Raw genomic sequence first — 16,006 nt, 5'->3', positions numbered from 1 at the left:
AAGTATGCCAGCACTTGGGAAAAAGCTGATGGGAAAGGTTTGCACTGCTGCTCATCTCACAAGAGATTCAGATGACCTCTCTGGACAAATTGTTACCCAGAATGACCTTATTACATGGTAGTAATAGGGAGAGTTTTTGCATTCTAAGCAGAATACAGGGCAACATGACTAATTGTGTTGATGATAGACTGGCATAATGCTGACCATAAAATAATAATTTCCTTGAACACCAGAGAGCCTGTTAAGTAGGGGAATGATGAGTCTTTGTAAAACAGATGTAAAAAGCAAAGCAACTTTTTTTTTTTTCTTAAAATTTAAGGCAAAGCAATAGAGCTTTAATACATTATATTGCCTTTCCTGTACAAGCTTTCTTATTTGTGTATGGACATTTGAGCAGCAGATTCTGCTTTCATAAATTTCTGTGGATTGTTGTTGCCAAACTGTAACAAGGTCAACTGGTAGTAAAGGTATTTGGCCCTCAGTACCCTGATTTATTGTGAATCTGTTATTTTCAAATAAAAAGATTCTCACCATGCAAATTAGATTAGAATCTGGTCCTGATTTTGAGCAGCAAGTTTCAAATGAGAAGTTAAGGTCATTTTATCTTGTTGTTAGGGAATAAATGGGCCCAGAGTGTTTCATGTTACAACTGTATATAGTGTGGAACAGTGAAATCACAGTAGGCTTTGAGGTTTTCATACAGAAACCATAGCCAACTTGGCTGATGACAAACATGGAATTCTTTTCAAATTTGAAAATTGTAGGTTATATTTCTGTAAGTGATTCAATTAAACAGAATATCAAAACATGCAAGTTGAATGTTCACCTTACTGACAAACAAATTCAATCTCTTCTAGAAAAAGTATAAGTTAGTCTTATTTGTTCAAACAGCCCTCATGGTAAAAAAAAATATTTCCATTGTTGAACCGGGGCTTGATTGCTGTGACAGTGGTGTTTATTTTCATGTTTTTGAATAGACACAAAATAGAAATGAAAAAGAAACAGAACTCTTGGTGGCATACTTGGGACTTGAAGTGAGTGGTGGTGCATGAAAGGACAGTCGAGGCTGGGAGGTCAGCAACAGGTGGTTGTCCCAGGCTGGCGCGTCTCTTGTGTCTTCCTCTTCCACTGGCAGCGGTAAGGTTAGGCTTGCTCTCCAACACTGGCTAGAGAACCAGGGGGTTGCTAGAGCAAGATCACCCGTATGATGGGTGAGGTGCTTTTCTGTGATGCCAAGGTGTTGCCTTTTTTTTGGTATGGATAACCACTCAAATTGCTAAGAGATAGTGTTTGGGAGTAAAAGCAGAAGCCTGTTGGACTCTCCCTTCTTACTGTGGTTCCATTTTCCATTTTGATCCCTTCATTCTCTTTTGTAAGCCCCCAAACAGGGCAGATTCTCCTCCACTGTGGTGTGTTATATGAATTCCGCATTATGCTTTGTTGATAGCAGGTATCAAAACCGAGTACATTATGTTGACTAATCCCATCAAAATGGGATTGATCACTACTTAAAAGCATCACTTGTAAGGTGATGTTTACAAATCACTTGATGTTGACATACCTATGGACAGTGGCTGTTTCATCTTATTAAAAACACAGTTATTTCACTGTTACCTTCTTCTTGTTTGTTGACTGATAGTTACATATTGCATATTTCTGAATTATGTTATAAATTGTACGGTGGAAGGATGATCTTTATACTGTTTGTACAATGCATTACAAAATAGTGTCTGGATTCGTGCCTGTGTTGCCATGTGTGCCTACCTTAAGAATGGTAGGCATTCGGATGATGGAAAAACCTGCTACTTACTAGCCTGACAGCTACTCTTGCTAGAAGGTACAAGTGTTGTAGGTAGTTTGAGCGCTCCATTGCACAGAACTGGTTTGTAGCTGGCTCTTAAATGCTGTAACAGTAGATGTACTGTAATGTTATTACAGAAAAGGATTGGAAAAGTCATTGGAAAAGTCATGAAACAAAAAACTGTCATGCAAGATTCATTACAAAAACGATCTCCCATCAAGCCTTCTGTTTGGGGCCTAATATTACTTTGTAAATTGGAATAAGCCATGTCTCAGCTCCAAGTTCTACATTACATTGATTTGATAGATGTTCTGCTTTTCACTGGAAGTTTCAGATTCTTTGACTGGCTTTAATATTCATCTGTACAGTGTATTAACTGCCTCTGTCTCATCTAAAATAATTAAGAACAATTAAGAACAATTAAGAACATAAATTTAGAAGGATGTCCTTATTTTCTTTTATTTATACCATTTCATGAGAGAATTTTCCTTTGATTTGTTAAGATATGCTACAAAGTAGACAAGCATATTTTCTAATTTAAATTCGGAGTACTTAAGAAAGAATCTCTGTTTTTGATCCACGGGCTCCCTCTCCTGGTCTGGCAGGTGTATGTCACCATCCTGGTAGGAGTTTGGTTTATACCGAAGCTGAGTTATTTGCAAGTTATTTGCAAAAGCAAAGTGCTTTGATCATGACACAGGGTGTCAGCGGTGTCTCCTAACTTCTCATTCTTTGTTTAGTCGCAGAACTATGTTCTCCCGAATAGCAGTAGCGGAACAAAGACTGGTACTGTGAAGAATCATGGTTGCAGGGCCCAGCTCTTCCTATTCAAATACTAATTGGCTCATGCTTCACAATATGGAAAGCAACGTTCTGCAAATAAAATTTACGAATAAAGTCAGTGAACTTGTATGTCCAAATAACCATGTGAAATTGTTCTGTCTAATTAAATTAATACTGTCATCTTTGTTTCTCTGACACCTTGGACTCCTGCTTTCAACTCCTACTGGTCATACAACGTCTAAAGTGGACTATTTGCTTATTGTGTTTGCGGTGTTAGGCATACTGTAGAAAGGTGATCTTTAAATTGATATTCTCAAGTTAGAAATAACATCTACATTAGTATTGCAAATGACTCAACAAGCTTAAGGCTCTAGAGTCATAAACTTACAAAATACCTTGTAGATACAACTTAAATTTATTTAACAGATCATCTACTTCTGCCTCAGGTTTTTAAGTCAACTTCTAAATGTTATGAGATAAGTGTGTGGCAGATTCAAAGCAAAAGTTTTGGTGTTCTGGATTCCCAATCTTGATTCTAAAAAAAATTTTTTTAAGCTTTAATTTGTAGACAAGAGCAGAACTTTACATAGCTTAACAAGCACAACAAATATTCTAGAGTGGGCCTTCCTTTAATGCTCTCAATGCACACATATATTGTAGCAGACACAATAAAAAACTCCAAATGATTCAGAGTATAGATCTTTCAGACTCCCTGAAGTTTCACAAATCTCTTCATATCGGACCAAAGAATTTCAAACTAACTTGGTGCCCATTTTGTGCCTGGTGCAAATGACCACGCAGTGTCGCAGTGACCTGAGCTGTGCAGGTCCAAAACACTTGCTCAGGAAATTTGCAGTGCTGGAAGGGGCAGGGGGCTTTTATACATTTATGACAATGCAAAACCAGCACCACACTGGTGCGAAATGCTTTCACTTTAAAGTATCAGCTTTTTATTCCAGGGAGTTTATAAGAAATATTGAAAACAGTCCCTAGAATTTTCATTCATATTAGAAATTGCATGAAAATTTGTAACAAGGAAGATCCTCGTGCTGAAATATCAGATTTCCAAGTCATTCAGAAATCTATTTCTAGAGCTGCTATTTTAAGTGCTCCTCTCAGCTCCACTTAAAGCAAGTGTTGACAGTTGTGTCTCATGAAGCAATAACAGTTTTGGGAGAATTAATTATAGCAGCTCTCTCAATTTATTTATTATGCATGCCAAAGGCACAGGGGGGTGACCTTTCTGTGTGAGCAGAGGATATAAGATGTACATGAGAAATGTTAAGCACTTTGCTGCTGAAAGTTAGTCTGAGTGAAACTACAAGGAGGAGGATAGCTGAAGTGCATAGAAACAAAGCATAATGCATGAGTCAAAAAAGTCAGTATTTCCTAAAGATTTTCTGTTTTTATGCATACTACCTCCATTTAAAAAAACTTTGTTGTGTGTTCTTGTTCATGCTCTGCTCTTGGTCATCTGCTTCACTGTCTTTGTAAATCTTCTGTTCTAACATCTGTTAGGTGTCTGTTCAGCTATTTAAGCTTACAAGGATCTAAATGATCTCTGAGTTCAAAAATCTAGCCTCTGTTAACATCAGCATTCTATGATGTACAAGTAGGTTGACACTTGTCAGTGGAAAATAGCTTTAACATGTATGGGTTAAATTGGCAATCTGATTTCCTGACAGGAACAGAGCCCTGTTATGTGCTTTACTGGCTCCACTAGCGTCTCGCTTTGTGACCATGGTAATGCTTTGACCTTTTAACATTTTCACTCCTTCCCCTTCTCCCCCCACAATTATTAAGCATATTTAAGGTTCAGATCATAATGTATGATGAGCTCTTTGAAGGAATGGCTTTATGCATATGCTATGAATTATCAAGTATTTTCCATTAAAGCAGTATTTGTTTTTTTCTTCTTTTTTTTCCTTTTTGTGCACAGGTACTTGGAACACCAAATGAAGATACCTGGCCTGGTGTCCACTCTTTACCCCATTTCAAACCAGGTAAGTCTAAGTACCAAGTTCATTCAAATTCTCCTCCTTGGAAACACAGGACACAGGTGTAATTACCGTGGCCACAGACTGGGAACTGGGTTGTGAAGACAACCTGTGTTATTTTTGGCAGCTCCTAATTTATTAATGAACCTCTACAGTGCTGCTTCAAAATGATCTGACAAGCGCTGCACAAACCATAATACAGTTATTCTAGCTGCTCACTTTTTATTGCACTCAGTGTGTGTTCTTCTTTTGTATAATTTCTTTTGCTTTCTTTTGCTTTTTTCCCTCATTTATTACAGTATGAGCCCTGATCTGCTTGCATTCTCCTGCCATATTTTGCTACGAAGCATCTTACCTTTCATATGCTGGTAGGCTGATTTTCAGTCAGCTTTTTTTGTCCACAGACACGTATGTATGTATGTGTCTGTATGTGTGTATATACACACACATATATATGATATATATATATCAACCTACCAGCAATATGAAAAGTAAGATATAGATAGATAGAAAAATAGATAGATAGATCAATACACACACACATGCACGCGCGCGTGCACATGTGAGACAGGTGAATGAGCAGGAGACATGTTGGAACAGGTTGTCCAGAGAGCTTTGGTGTCTCCATGTTATTGAAAACTTGCCTGGACAAGGACTGAGGAACCTTAACTAGTTGGACCTGCTTTGAGTGGGTGCTTGGACTACGTGGTCTCCAGAGGTTCCTTTCAGTATAGATTATTCCATGATTTTGCAATTAAAGCATCAGGCTAAAAAGTATTATTTAATGCAAATGATAGAGAGGGGTACTAGATGCTTTCATTGATTTCCAGTATATTTTAGATGTCTTCAACATATAAGCATGTAACTAAAGTCTTATTTGTGACTATCATCCCTCTGTATAAATGAAGTGGGTGACAGAATTAACTCAGGAGTCACATTTCAGGTGTCCTCCTCCTTGCAGGCCTAAGTAAACTCTCAGTAAACTCCTGGGTCTCCTTTACTGCAGATAATAGTGCTTTTAGCTTTTCTTATAAACTATGACAACCTGACGTTCTATGTCGTTTAAAACTAATTTCCAATTCCTCTTTAAGATTTGACCTAATGAAGACGATTCCTTTTTTATTCCAGCTGGTCTCATTGATCACGTATGCAGTATCACAGTGGCTTCTTTGGGGTAGCGAAGAGGAGGAAGGCGGGGCAGAGGAGTTGATGAGGACAGAGATCTAGGCACCTCTGAAAATGAGAGAGAGAGAAATGAATATATTGTTGGGCTTATTCATGATAACAACGCATAACTTTGAGTAGAGGGAAGGCAGACCACTTCCTTGAACATTGTTTTTCAGTCTCTTTTCTAGTGCTGTTACATTTAATGCTTTATATATAAAATCCCTCTCTAGTGCTCTCTAGTGAATTACTGGAGAGAACGTCTTAACAACTACAGTTTTTTCACTGTCATAAAGTTTACAGGTTTTGCATTTCTAGTTCTTGGTACTGATTACAAGGCAAGTTTGAGTAGCCTTTCAAGCTGTATTATGACAAAAAGAATCATTTTCATAAATGATTTTTTCTAATGAGTATTATTAAGCTTTAGTTCTGCAGTAGGTAACAGGCTCTATTATTGCTGTTTAAGCAAGTTCATAATTAAATGAGCATTGACTTGGCTGAAATATTTGTCTGCAAAAATGTAGGTAAGTTGTTAAAGGACTTGGACCTAACATCCTCAAAAGATCTGAAAAAGGGGATGTGAAACACAGCTACTTACCGTAAAATGCATAAATTTTTCAGTCATAGCACATGTCATAATAATAAGTCTAAAGAGTTTTTAACCTGACTCCAACAAAAATAAGTCCTGAAATGTAAAACTAAATGCATATACATGGAATACTTACAAAAAATATTGTTTTTAAACAGCATTCCAAAGACATTGTTCTTATCCAAGAACTGTGAAGGGAAGGAGAAAATCTGGAGTTATTGGTGTGCATTTGTTGGGTTTGCTCTTCTTTTTATTATTCTGTTTGTTACAGAAAAGTTTTGAACAGTAGATGGCAGTCAAGAAACTTCCCAGTTTAATTCCACTGTTTGACTTCCACGGATGTTAAGGGATGTGGGTTTATTACCAAAGAACATCAGGAAATAAATCCACAGTTGGCACTTCATTAAATCTAATTTTTAGGCAGGCGTTATGTTAGATTTGCTTTTATTTTCTCTATTCCAGAGTATGGATTTTGTCAGCTATGAATACGTACTAGTTATACAAATGCAGTATGGGGAGAGGAGGAAAGATACCTGCAAGGCAGAGAGTGGTCACTTGGCATTTTCACCAGTTCTGCGTGATGTACTCTTTGTTCTCTCGAATCCCTTCCACCTCTGTGAAGTATGGAGATTTGCAAGTCAAAGTAATTATTATCCTGGCTGGCAATTATTTACTCTTTCTAGGGCCTGTTAATGCAGAGTGCTGAGCTCCTTAAATCCCATACGCTGTGGAGGTCTGGGAGTGCTCCAACAGCAAAAGCTCTCTTCTATCGTTGTTTGAAACACATACGTGTTATATTCTGTACTCCCTTCCGCCCCACACCATCTCCTTCATGGCCTTGGTAGAAGGATGTGTTTCCTGTGTACTGATTTTTTTCTACTGCAGTAGAAAGCATAATCTAACTGGACAAGCAAAAATTGCCTTATGTACCCCAAAAATCGAGTAACTAGACTTTTTGCTGATAAAATGTGGAATGGTTAGAGCCTCTAGGATCATCACCTCTAGGATCATGCTGGGATACCAGCATCTGAGGCAGGCTCTGCACAAAGTACTCTGACCTGTGGATTGGACTGGAATCACGCTATTTGCTCATGCTGTTAGGGTCATTGGAGCTGTTTAGTCATAGATACCAGGTTCTCTGTTGCTTCTTAAAAAAAAAAAAGCTTTCCTTCATACCCTTCTGTGCGGAGCTGCATTGTCTCCTTCTGCAGATGCTCAGCCAGCCATGCTCCCCTTCCTGTGGGTCTGAAATTGCTGTTAGACCCTCTGTTTTCGAATCAGTTACACCCTAGACAAAATTTTCTCTGTGTTTTGAACTGAAACACTCCTTTTTTCTTGACTTCTTTGGAGCAAAAGTGGTGGAGTTAATGCTTTAATTTACTTCTCAGATTAATATATTTAAAATGACTTAATCTTTTCCTTTCCTTAGCCCCACAGTGCTGTATAGGGAATGTGAAATAGTCTCACCAAATCTGAACGGATTCCATTGTTCTTCAAGACTTGTGAAATTATTGCACTTAAATATAGATGTTGTGGGGTTAACTTTGTTTCATCAGATAGCTAGTGCCAATGTTTAAGGGTTGGATAGAATCCCTATAAAGTAACTCCTATGCTTAGTGTGAACTGTGAATTTTAAGACTGATAGTTGCAAATGGTGTGATAAATTATTTGAGAAGTGCAGAGAGTGCTAGTGATGAGAATATCAACATCTACTCAGGCAAGGCTTTGATGCTATAAACTGAGTTGTGTAAGCATAAAACAATGGAATTTAACACAAAGTATCAATAACAAATAGTTTCTGTAGTTAAAGATGTAGTTAAAAAAATGCTGGGAGCATTAAATGGATGTGGAGTTGGGAAGACAAAGGAAAGTGGAAACAAATTTCATTATATTTCTTGTTTGCATACAGACTGAAGCAACTAGTTATTATGCTGTGATTTGGTAGGACACAGTCCTGTGCTGCAGGAAGCTAAGCATGTTTTACTAGGAGAAACAAGTAATGTTTAAAAACATGGAGTTAGTCTCTTTTCCACTGGAGTGGCCAAGGATCTGATTATCATGGAGTTATGCCAGTGCATAAACAACGATGATCTCTGACACCTTAATATGGGGAAACTTTTCTAAGGCTGAGAAAGAGATGCATTTCTAAGCCATAGGTGGCTCTAGATCAGCTAAATTGCTAATGTCAGTGATTTTAACAGCCTGTAATTGTGAAAATAAAATCGTCATTATTTGTTTTGCCATTAAAATACAGGTTTTCTCACCTTTTTATCTGCCTGCTTTGAGATCTTGGATTACTTTCTATCTTATGAATATTGAAAATAGTATGGGAGTTATACAAAGCTAAAAGTTGGCCTATTTTTGAGCTTTTTCTGTCCCTCAGCCTCAGTCCTTGCAGTTGGTGTTTGCAGATATATACACATGCACACACAGACACACATGCACGCACATCATGCTTACTAAATCACTTCTGTGGCTGATATTTTTTAAAGATTGCTCTATCTGAATAGTTCATTTGAAAATCCTGAAATACTTCAGGTGTAAGGGCTTCCTCTGTGATTCACTTTCAAGCTGTTGTAATTGTTATGATCTTGAGTGTGTCTTCCCGTACTCGCATATTACCAAAGAAGCCCATCAATTCAGAATCACTGTGAAAGTGAGTTATCTGTCCTCAAATAAGAAGGCTGTTCAAGAAAATTATGACAATGTTGCTGATGTTTCAAAAAATTTTGAGGTTTCATCCAGTAATGAGCCCTATGGTACAGGGTATTGGACAGACACTGTATATGGTGAAAATGAACTTAAGACAGATAACTTGGAGAACATATTTCACTACTTACTGTTTTGTTGCGATGCTTTAGGAAGTGTGTAGATTTGCTGCACTAAAGCGATCCGGCCATGGATTATCATATCACTGGATCAGTGTGTCCAGGAACAAAATAAAAGCAGGCATCCAGACATCCACTGTGTCTCATCTACATGAGTGGAAGTGGAGCAGCACTCCAGAACAAGCTCCTTCATTACCAGCCTTGTGCCTGAGTCTTTCTGATTTTTGTGTATTATTCTCTCCATCTCCATTAAATCTCCCATTCTTCTTAGTCTGGAGTCTTATCTTCATTTCTCCTCCAGACATTCTTCCTTCTAGATTCAAAGTACTGTCCAAATAATTGAGTGAGATAAGCCTTTCGTGTCAACAACTGCCCTTAAGTCTAGTTTTTGCTTTTCCTATGTTCTCAATTCATGTTTGGGACTGATGTTGTGTAATCTCTATCCTGGGAAGCTGAACAGAGATTTATCAGAGGTTATCATCAGTGAACAAAGTGGGAGAAGGTGAGATATGGTCAAAACATTACGGAAAATAAATGAGGTAATGGTGGCCATGAAGAGATGTTAACTGTCGAGGAGAAGAAATAACTTGGTAATAAGGTTGAAAACTTCCTGTTGATTTGTAATACTGATATAATCTCTCCTCTTATGTCTGACTGCTTTGGAGAAGTGAATACATTCTTTGTTACAAATCCACAAGCATTTCCTAAATTTCTCTGAAAGCTTAGAAGTAGCTAATTGGAAGCATGGGACAAAGAGTTTTTGGTTCAATTGAGGCTCTTTGAGAAGGGCCCTAGGAGAATTGTGCTTGGGGAGAATGTGAGAATGCTTTGTAATGTTCATATGTTCACTGTGCCTCAGTTTTCTTACAATACTAATTCTAGGTGAAAGAGTTTAAATATTTAGTCTTGGGCTGATGATTTGGGAACCTGGACCTCACTGTTCAACAGACTATCAGATAGAATATAAAGAAAAATACTTGCAAAGGATGCCTTTTACGAGACAATAGGAACATCTGTTGAACACTTTTTTTTAGAAGAGAATCTCTAAAGTGAGCATAAAAAGAATTAAGAGAAAGAGACTGTGCTCAAGGAGAAAGCAGAAGGCAGAAAGAAACTAGAAAACAGCATTCATAGGTAATACTGTGTAACATGAAGTCTGCCAGTTACTTCACGGATTTAATTAAGAAGCCTGTGACTGACACAAACATTGCAGAGCTGATGCTCTGACTCAGGAATTCTGCTGCTCTTTCCAGATGATCAATAAATATAGGTTTCGTTTAGAAATATGGTCTTGTCTAACTGCATCTTAACAGCTGATTGATAGCCAAGCTTTTACAAAGGATTGTGTCTTCATTTAGAATAGGACTGGGTTGAGAGAATGAGCTCCTTTGACACAAATCCATGGAAATGCTGTTTATGAGGACACATGGCTTTTCAAACTTTCATAACAGTTTTTCCTATAGAATTTCACCAAGGCCTGTCAACAATTTGTTACATGCTGAATCAGTATCTTGCCTGTTTGTGTCTATACTGATGCCAGCAAATGTTCGCAGGCTTGAGGGAGCCTGTGCTGTGAAACTGTGCGAGTGATCTCCGGTGTGCCTTTCGCTCCTGACTGTGAGCACTTCCAGACAATCTCTGGGCACACGGTGGACGTTAGTGGGGACCAAAGAGCACTCCCAGGAAGGAGTATGCTTGGCATCTATTTTGGCCAGTGGATGTCACAGGCTGCTGCAATAGTACGGATGCAGGACATGGCCTGTTGGCCTCTGGGCTAAACAGTCCCAGGCACATCTAGCTTACCAGTGCATGTGTAGTCTTAAGGAATCTGAGTACTTGAAGAAAGGAGGGAGAGGGCTCTGCAAAGGAGAACTAATTTTGAATCCCTATTCCTCTTTTTTAGTTTTGGCAAAATTGTAATATTTGATGTTTCCTGAAATCTCTGGTATCCACAACCCAAGGGAACTAAAGCTGTCAGCGTTTTCACAGTTCTTCAAAAAAAATTACATGGAACTGAAAAGTTAAAGTAACTACTGTATGCGCAAGGGAACCCGTGTGAGCACTGCTAAAAGGCAGAGTCATTTAATATGACGTTGTAATAAAACATTGTATAGCCAGCACTGTATAGCCAGCACAAATTACATTTTCTATTCGTGCTCAGTAGAGAATCTAGAAAATAGCTTACAGCTTCCTTAACACTTTTTGAGAAAAAATTAATAGTTTTGTTTATTTTGATTCCAGTTGACCAATGGCCAATTGTAAGAGCTCACTGAGCGTCACCTGAATTTTTTTTCAGAGGATTGAATTTATTCCTATCAAAATGTTATAGCCAATATTAAAGAATCCTGACTTGATTTAAAATTAAGCTTATTGTTTAGAAAGCTAGGTTTAGGAGACTACAGTTCTGCATTATAGACATATTGTGTATCTGTAGAAAAGAGATGTCAAAATTGCAAGGCAATGATTTTTCCAGAGTATTGCGTACTTGGGATTTCTCCTTTGGGTGTCAATTGACGACAAAAGGTTATGGAGTTCTCCCTCTCCCCTCGCAGTGTAACCATTATAGCCAGTGACTGAGGTGAGTACGTGCTTTTCATAATGAGGGGAGAAATTAATTATAATAAAAGAAATCAGTTACAGTTGCTTAGACTGTTACTCTGGTGTTATTGGCATAATACTTTAGTAAATACATGTAATGATTCTACAGGTTTCATTTGTGATTACATCTGGGTAGAAAGAAGTTCTTATTACAAAAAAATTCCTCTCTGACTGAATTTCAGTTATTTATTCAGAGTAATTATTCAGTAATTTCAAGTAGTAAGTATTCATTCTGTTCTAAACACAAAGCAATGTGAGCATACAAATGAAGAGTGTCACTTTTTTTTTCAGATGAAACTCCATATGTGGGGAGAACTTTTTTCCAGTTTTACTTTTTGAATTTAATAACACTCCTTTTATGCTCTTGTTTACTATCCTGTAGGCTCAGGTCAGTTACCTCTGTTTTGCTTCCAGTTTTTCCCATCCAGTAGTAGAGAGGTGATTAGAAATTTAAGAAAATGATTGTAAAGCCATAATATTATAGGGAATATTAAAATAAAGTTGTGTCAAATTAAACAAAGATTTTTGTGTTTGGATAGCTCTCAGTCTGAAAGCATTCCTTTAATAATATGGATGGTAGTAGCTCTCAGTTATGTGTATGTCTGATGAAAACCAGGGTCAAGTCTGAGTCATCTGCTTCGATGATGATATTGTGCAAATGGGAAAGGTCTGAATTATGTCAGGTGCAGTTAAATGAGCAAGAAACATTTTTGTCTTTCACAGCTTTCCATTTATCCCGTTGCAGTTACAGGAATTCTTGTGGTGGCAAAGGAAGTTGTACAGATCTCTTCAAAAACCCCATGGTTGATGGTGTGAACCACTTTTACTGATGAGACAATGAAGTGAGGGATTGGGTTGCTTCAACATTTCAAGAATAACAGTTTCTGCTCTGCAATGGCTGTGGTTTGGGAAGCACAGAAGGACACACGGCGAGCTTGGTTTTGCACAGCTGCTTTCTTTGGGGGATATGCATCTTCCTTATCTCCATCAGTAGGTCTTTACTCAAGGAAAAGATATTCTTTCAAGGATGTAACAACTTAAAACACACAATGGCACCCACACAACTTTCTATCCTTCCTCTTTACACTCACTGTGCTCTTTTAAAGCAGGAGTTTTTGGAGGGTTGAGGAGAAAGGGAGACAAGAGGGAATGGAGATAGAGGGCAGGGAACTGAAGTAATTTTTCTCAAGAGAAACCATAGGGAAATAGATTTGCTTCTTTATTGCAAGTAGATTTTGACAACCAAGAAAGCTAAGTTTAACTCATATGATTACTATGCAACTCCAGCTGTGATTGCACTTGTGAATGCTCTAATTGCACATTAGTGCTGCAAATAGCACTTGAAAATTTCGATTGTCAGTATGGGCACTTGTCTTTATAGCTTTAGTTAACATTTTTAAGAATGAATTTTTAATTAAAAAAAAGTGTATCTAAGTCTTGCATATTACAATACAGAATTTGCCACTTTAGACATTTAGTTTGAATGTAAGGAAAACCCATTTAAAGAAATCAGTGTATTAGACTTTTCAAAATGTAAATTATGGTGATGTTTAAATATTTGCATTTAAACTAATCACGTTTGGTTTTAAACAGAGAAGAACATTAATCAAGGAATGCATATTAGCCAGCATGTTTTGATTAACAACATAAAAAATGCCTTGAAGTCAAACTGCATTTTAAGTTCTTTGGTGTAAGCTAGAGGCTGATTGTCAATAGTGTTAAAAAAGAGCTAAAAATCAAAATGTAGTCTGCTTCTAATTCCTTATGTAGCTTTTCTTGCCTATTCTAGGGTTCTTTCAAGGCAAAGGTGTCAAAAAAGAGCTAAAAATCAAAATGTAGTCTGCTTCTAATTCCTTATGTAGCTTTTCTTGCCTATTCTAGGGTTCTTTCAAGGAAAACGTGGCAAAGGTATAATAGTTCATGTGTTTTTCTGACTGATAAGAGAAAAAAAAAATCATCTTGTTTTGTTACTTAAAATGCAAGTGCTTATTTTTTCAATTCTCACAGCAGACCAGTAGCTCCTTCAGTGGTCTGCTAATAAGCTCACTAGTGAGTTCTGCTGAAATTCTCTTTTGTTTGAACCTGTCCTTGATGCGAGGCTGTCAGATGGAGCCTGCTTATCAGGCAGATAATGATGTTTGCAGTGGAGAGCATGTAGGTATATATGTGGGCACATAAGTATGCATATATAGTATGCATATAGAATAATAGTGATTCTGTAGAGCACTTGTCTAAAGGAAAAAAGGGTTGCAGAAGTATTGTTGTTTATAAGATGACTTAATACAGCTGCGTGTAATGGATGATGAATTTTCAGGCACAGGCTCTCCCCGCCTCTTCCCCCGAAACTTCAGGCTGAGTACAATTTGGGAGCAGTTGCTCTTAAGGGCATAATTTGGTGATGCATTAGCTTTGTCAAATAAACGAGCTGAAGAAATTGCTTCCCTCTCCTACCTCTGATTTCTCACTTCTGCTTCCATTTTGTAGTTGTTATTGCAGTAGCTTTGTTGCCGCTGCTGTTGGTGGGCACAAGCATCTAAACCTTGGTGGCACAAGAGGCTTAGAGTGAATTATGCTCTGTAAGGTCAGGAGCAAATGAAAATTTAAAATGAAAACTTAAACCCACTTGCTGCCATAAGAATATATGTGCAACTGCACCCAGTGTCTCTGAGTGTATCATTTTTAGTATCCAGTAGAATGAATCTTGGCTCCTAGACTTGTCTTCTGAAGATATGAAGTGTATTAGCCTACATTTTTTTCTATATTTTTTAAAAATCTTAATAGTAGATAGCATGCTACAGGAAGGTAGCAATTGGTACTTCTTTTCATTAAGGAATATTAATACCGTATGTATATTTGCTCTTGTTAATGCAGTCCTATGTAGGGATCTCTTTACACAGCATGTGGTTATGAACAGACCACTTAATATTTGGCTGGCTTGGCCTTCTGTTTTAAGAAAAAAATGGTAAATACATGTAAGTGCTATGAGATTTAAACAAAAATTGAAGTCTCTTATTTCTCCTTTTGTTTCATGTGATTAAAAATCACCTTTGACCAGTGAAACACAGCACCCATGTGAAAACCCACCTCTTTAACACTGAGATCTAGTTGCTAGTGTGACTGATGAATATATATTTGGGATAAAAATTCAGATGATCAAATTTTATTTTCTGAATTTGTTCCCAAAAGATTTGCAGATATTTAAGTGCTTGCATAATATAAATAAAAAATCAACCTTTTTACTTTAAATTTCAGATAAGTTTGCCATGACTGTCTTCCACTGTTTTTATTCAAAATAAGCACATTTAATAATAATATCTGAAAAGATTTGAACTCTAATATATGTTCTGACTATTTGAATTATAAAAATTCAAAATATGCTGGAGAAATCTTAATAAATATACAGTTTTTCAGGTTTCTTTAATCTAAATGTTGATGAAAGTGAGCAGCTACCTCCACAGAATGGTGCGCTGAGTGTTCTTGACAGTGACTTTACATATATTAGAATATGGTTATGTGAGCAGATGATGATGTACTTGTCTATATAAAACACTTGCATGTGCCTGTTTGAGTTGTGAGTAAGTTTTGGCTGCTCAGGCTTCCTTCCATAGGTTTGGACTGTATCATACCTCCTGTGCTGCTACTGTTCATAAATGATGTCAGGCAAAGATTTCTTTTTTGTGTGTGTCAACATAATTAAACCTAATGGGAATATTTGTGTTAATTCTGCAGTACTTCCAGGATCTCACATGCAGTCAAGATCTGCTGGCTGATATTATTAATTTTTGTGATCAAGTCAGTGATATCATCTGAAAGTAGACACCAAAAATGGTATGTTTTGAAACATCATAAAATTTAATTTCATCTGGTGATATAAATGGCTGTACTGGAGAACCTGCCAAGTCATACTGAAAAGCGAAGTGATCCCTGAGTAAGTTGTATATTCTGCAGACGAAAAGTGATTGGAAGTGTGTGCATGGAGAGGAGTTCTGTCATGTGGAAATGGCATAGAAAATGATCACAGATTTTAAAGTAAATATCAGAAAGAAATAACAGTGTTTCTTGAAGCTCTTACTGACAGAGATGGCAAGGGTTCGTGGCAGCGGAGGCACTGGCTACACCCCATGGCTGTGCGGTCCCCGTCCCTTCCTCCCTCTGGCACCTTGGCAGCTCTGTAGTGAGCCAGATCAGAGAGTCTGCCAGGCTGAAAACAAGCCCTAACACCACCCACTGCCAACCTGAGCAATCG

At 37.5% G+C, this 16,006-nt stretch overlaps 1 protein-coding gene across 7 annotated transcripts in view; it reads left to right on the top strand.

The window, feature by feature from the left end:
- Positions 1 to 16,006, top strand: part of CDK14 (cyclin dependent kinase 14) — a 338,379-nt gene that overhangs the window by 222,048 nt on the left and 100,325 nt on the right. For 6 of the 7 annotated variants that reach the window (XM_067291723.1, XM_013941578.2, XM_013941575.2 and 3 more), the window contains one exon: positions 4,524 to 4,587. In XM_067291723.1, coding sequence (XP_067147824.1) covers positions 4,524 to 4,587 — 64 coding nt within the window. Of the gene's footprint in view, positions 1 to 2,541; positions 2,699 to 4,523; positions 4,588 to 16,006 lie in introns of those variants that run through there. The other variant, XR_010883503.1, reaches the window with a different exon arrangement.

The sequence above is a fragment of the Apteryx mantelli genome, chromosome 2 (genome assembly GCF_036417845.1).
Source record: "Apteryx mantelli isolate bAptMan1 chromosome 2, bAptMan1.hap1, whole genome shotgun sequence".
Taxonomy (NCBI): domain Eukaryota; kingdom Metazoa; phylum Chordata; class Aves; order Apterygiformes; family Apterygidae; genus Apteryx; species Apteryx mantelli.
Note: the sequence above shows the minus strand (reverse complement) of the source record. Positions and strands in the feature narration are given on the sequence as shown.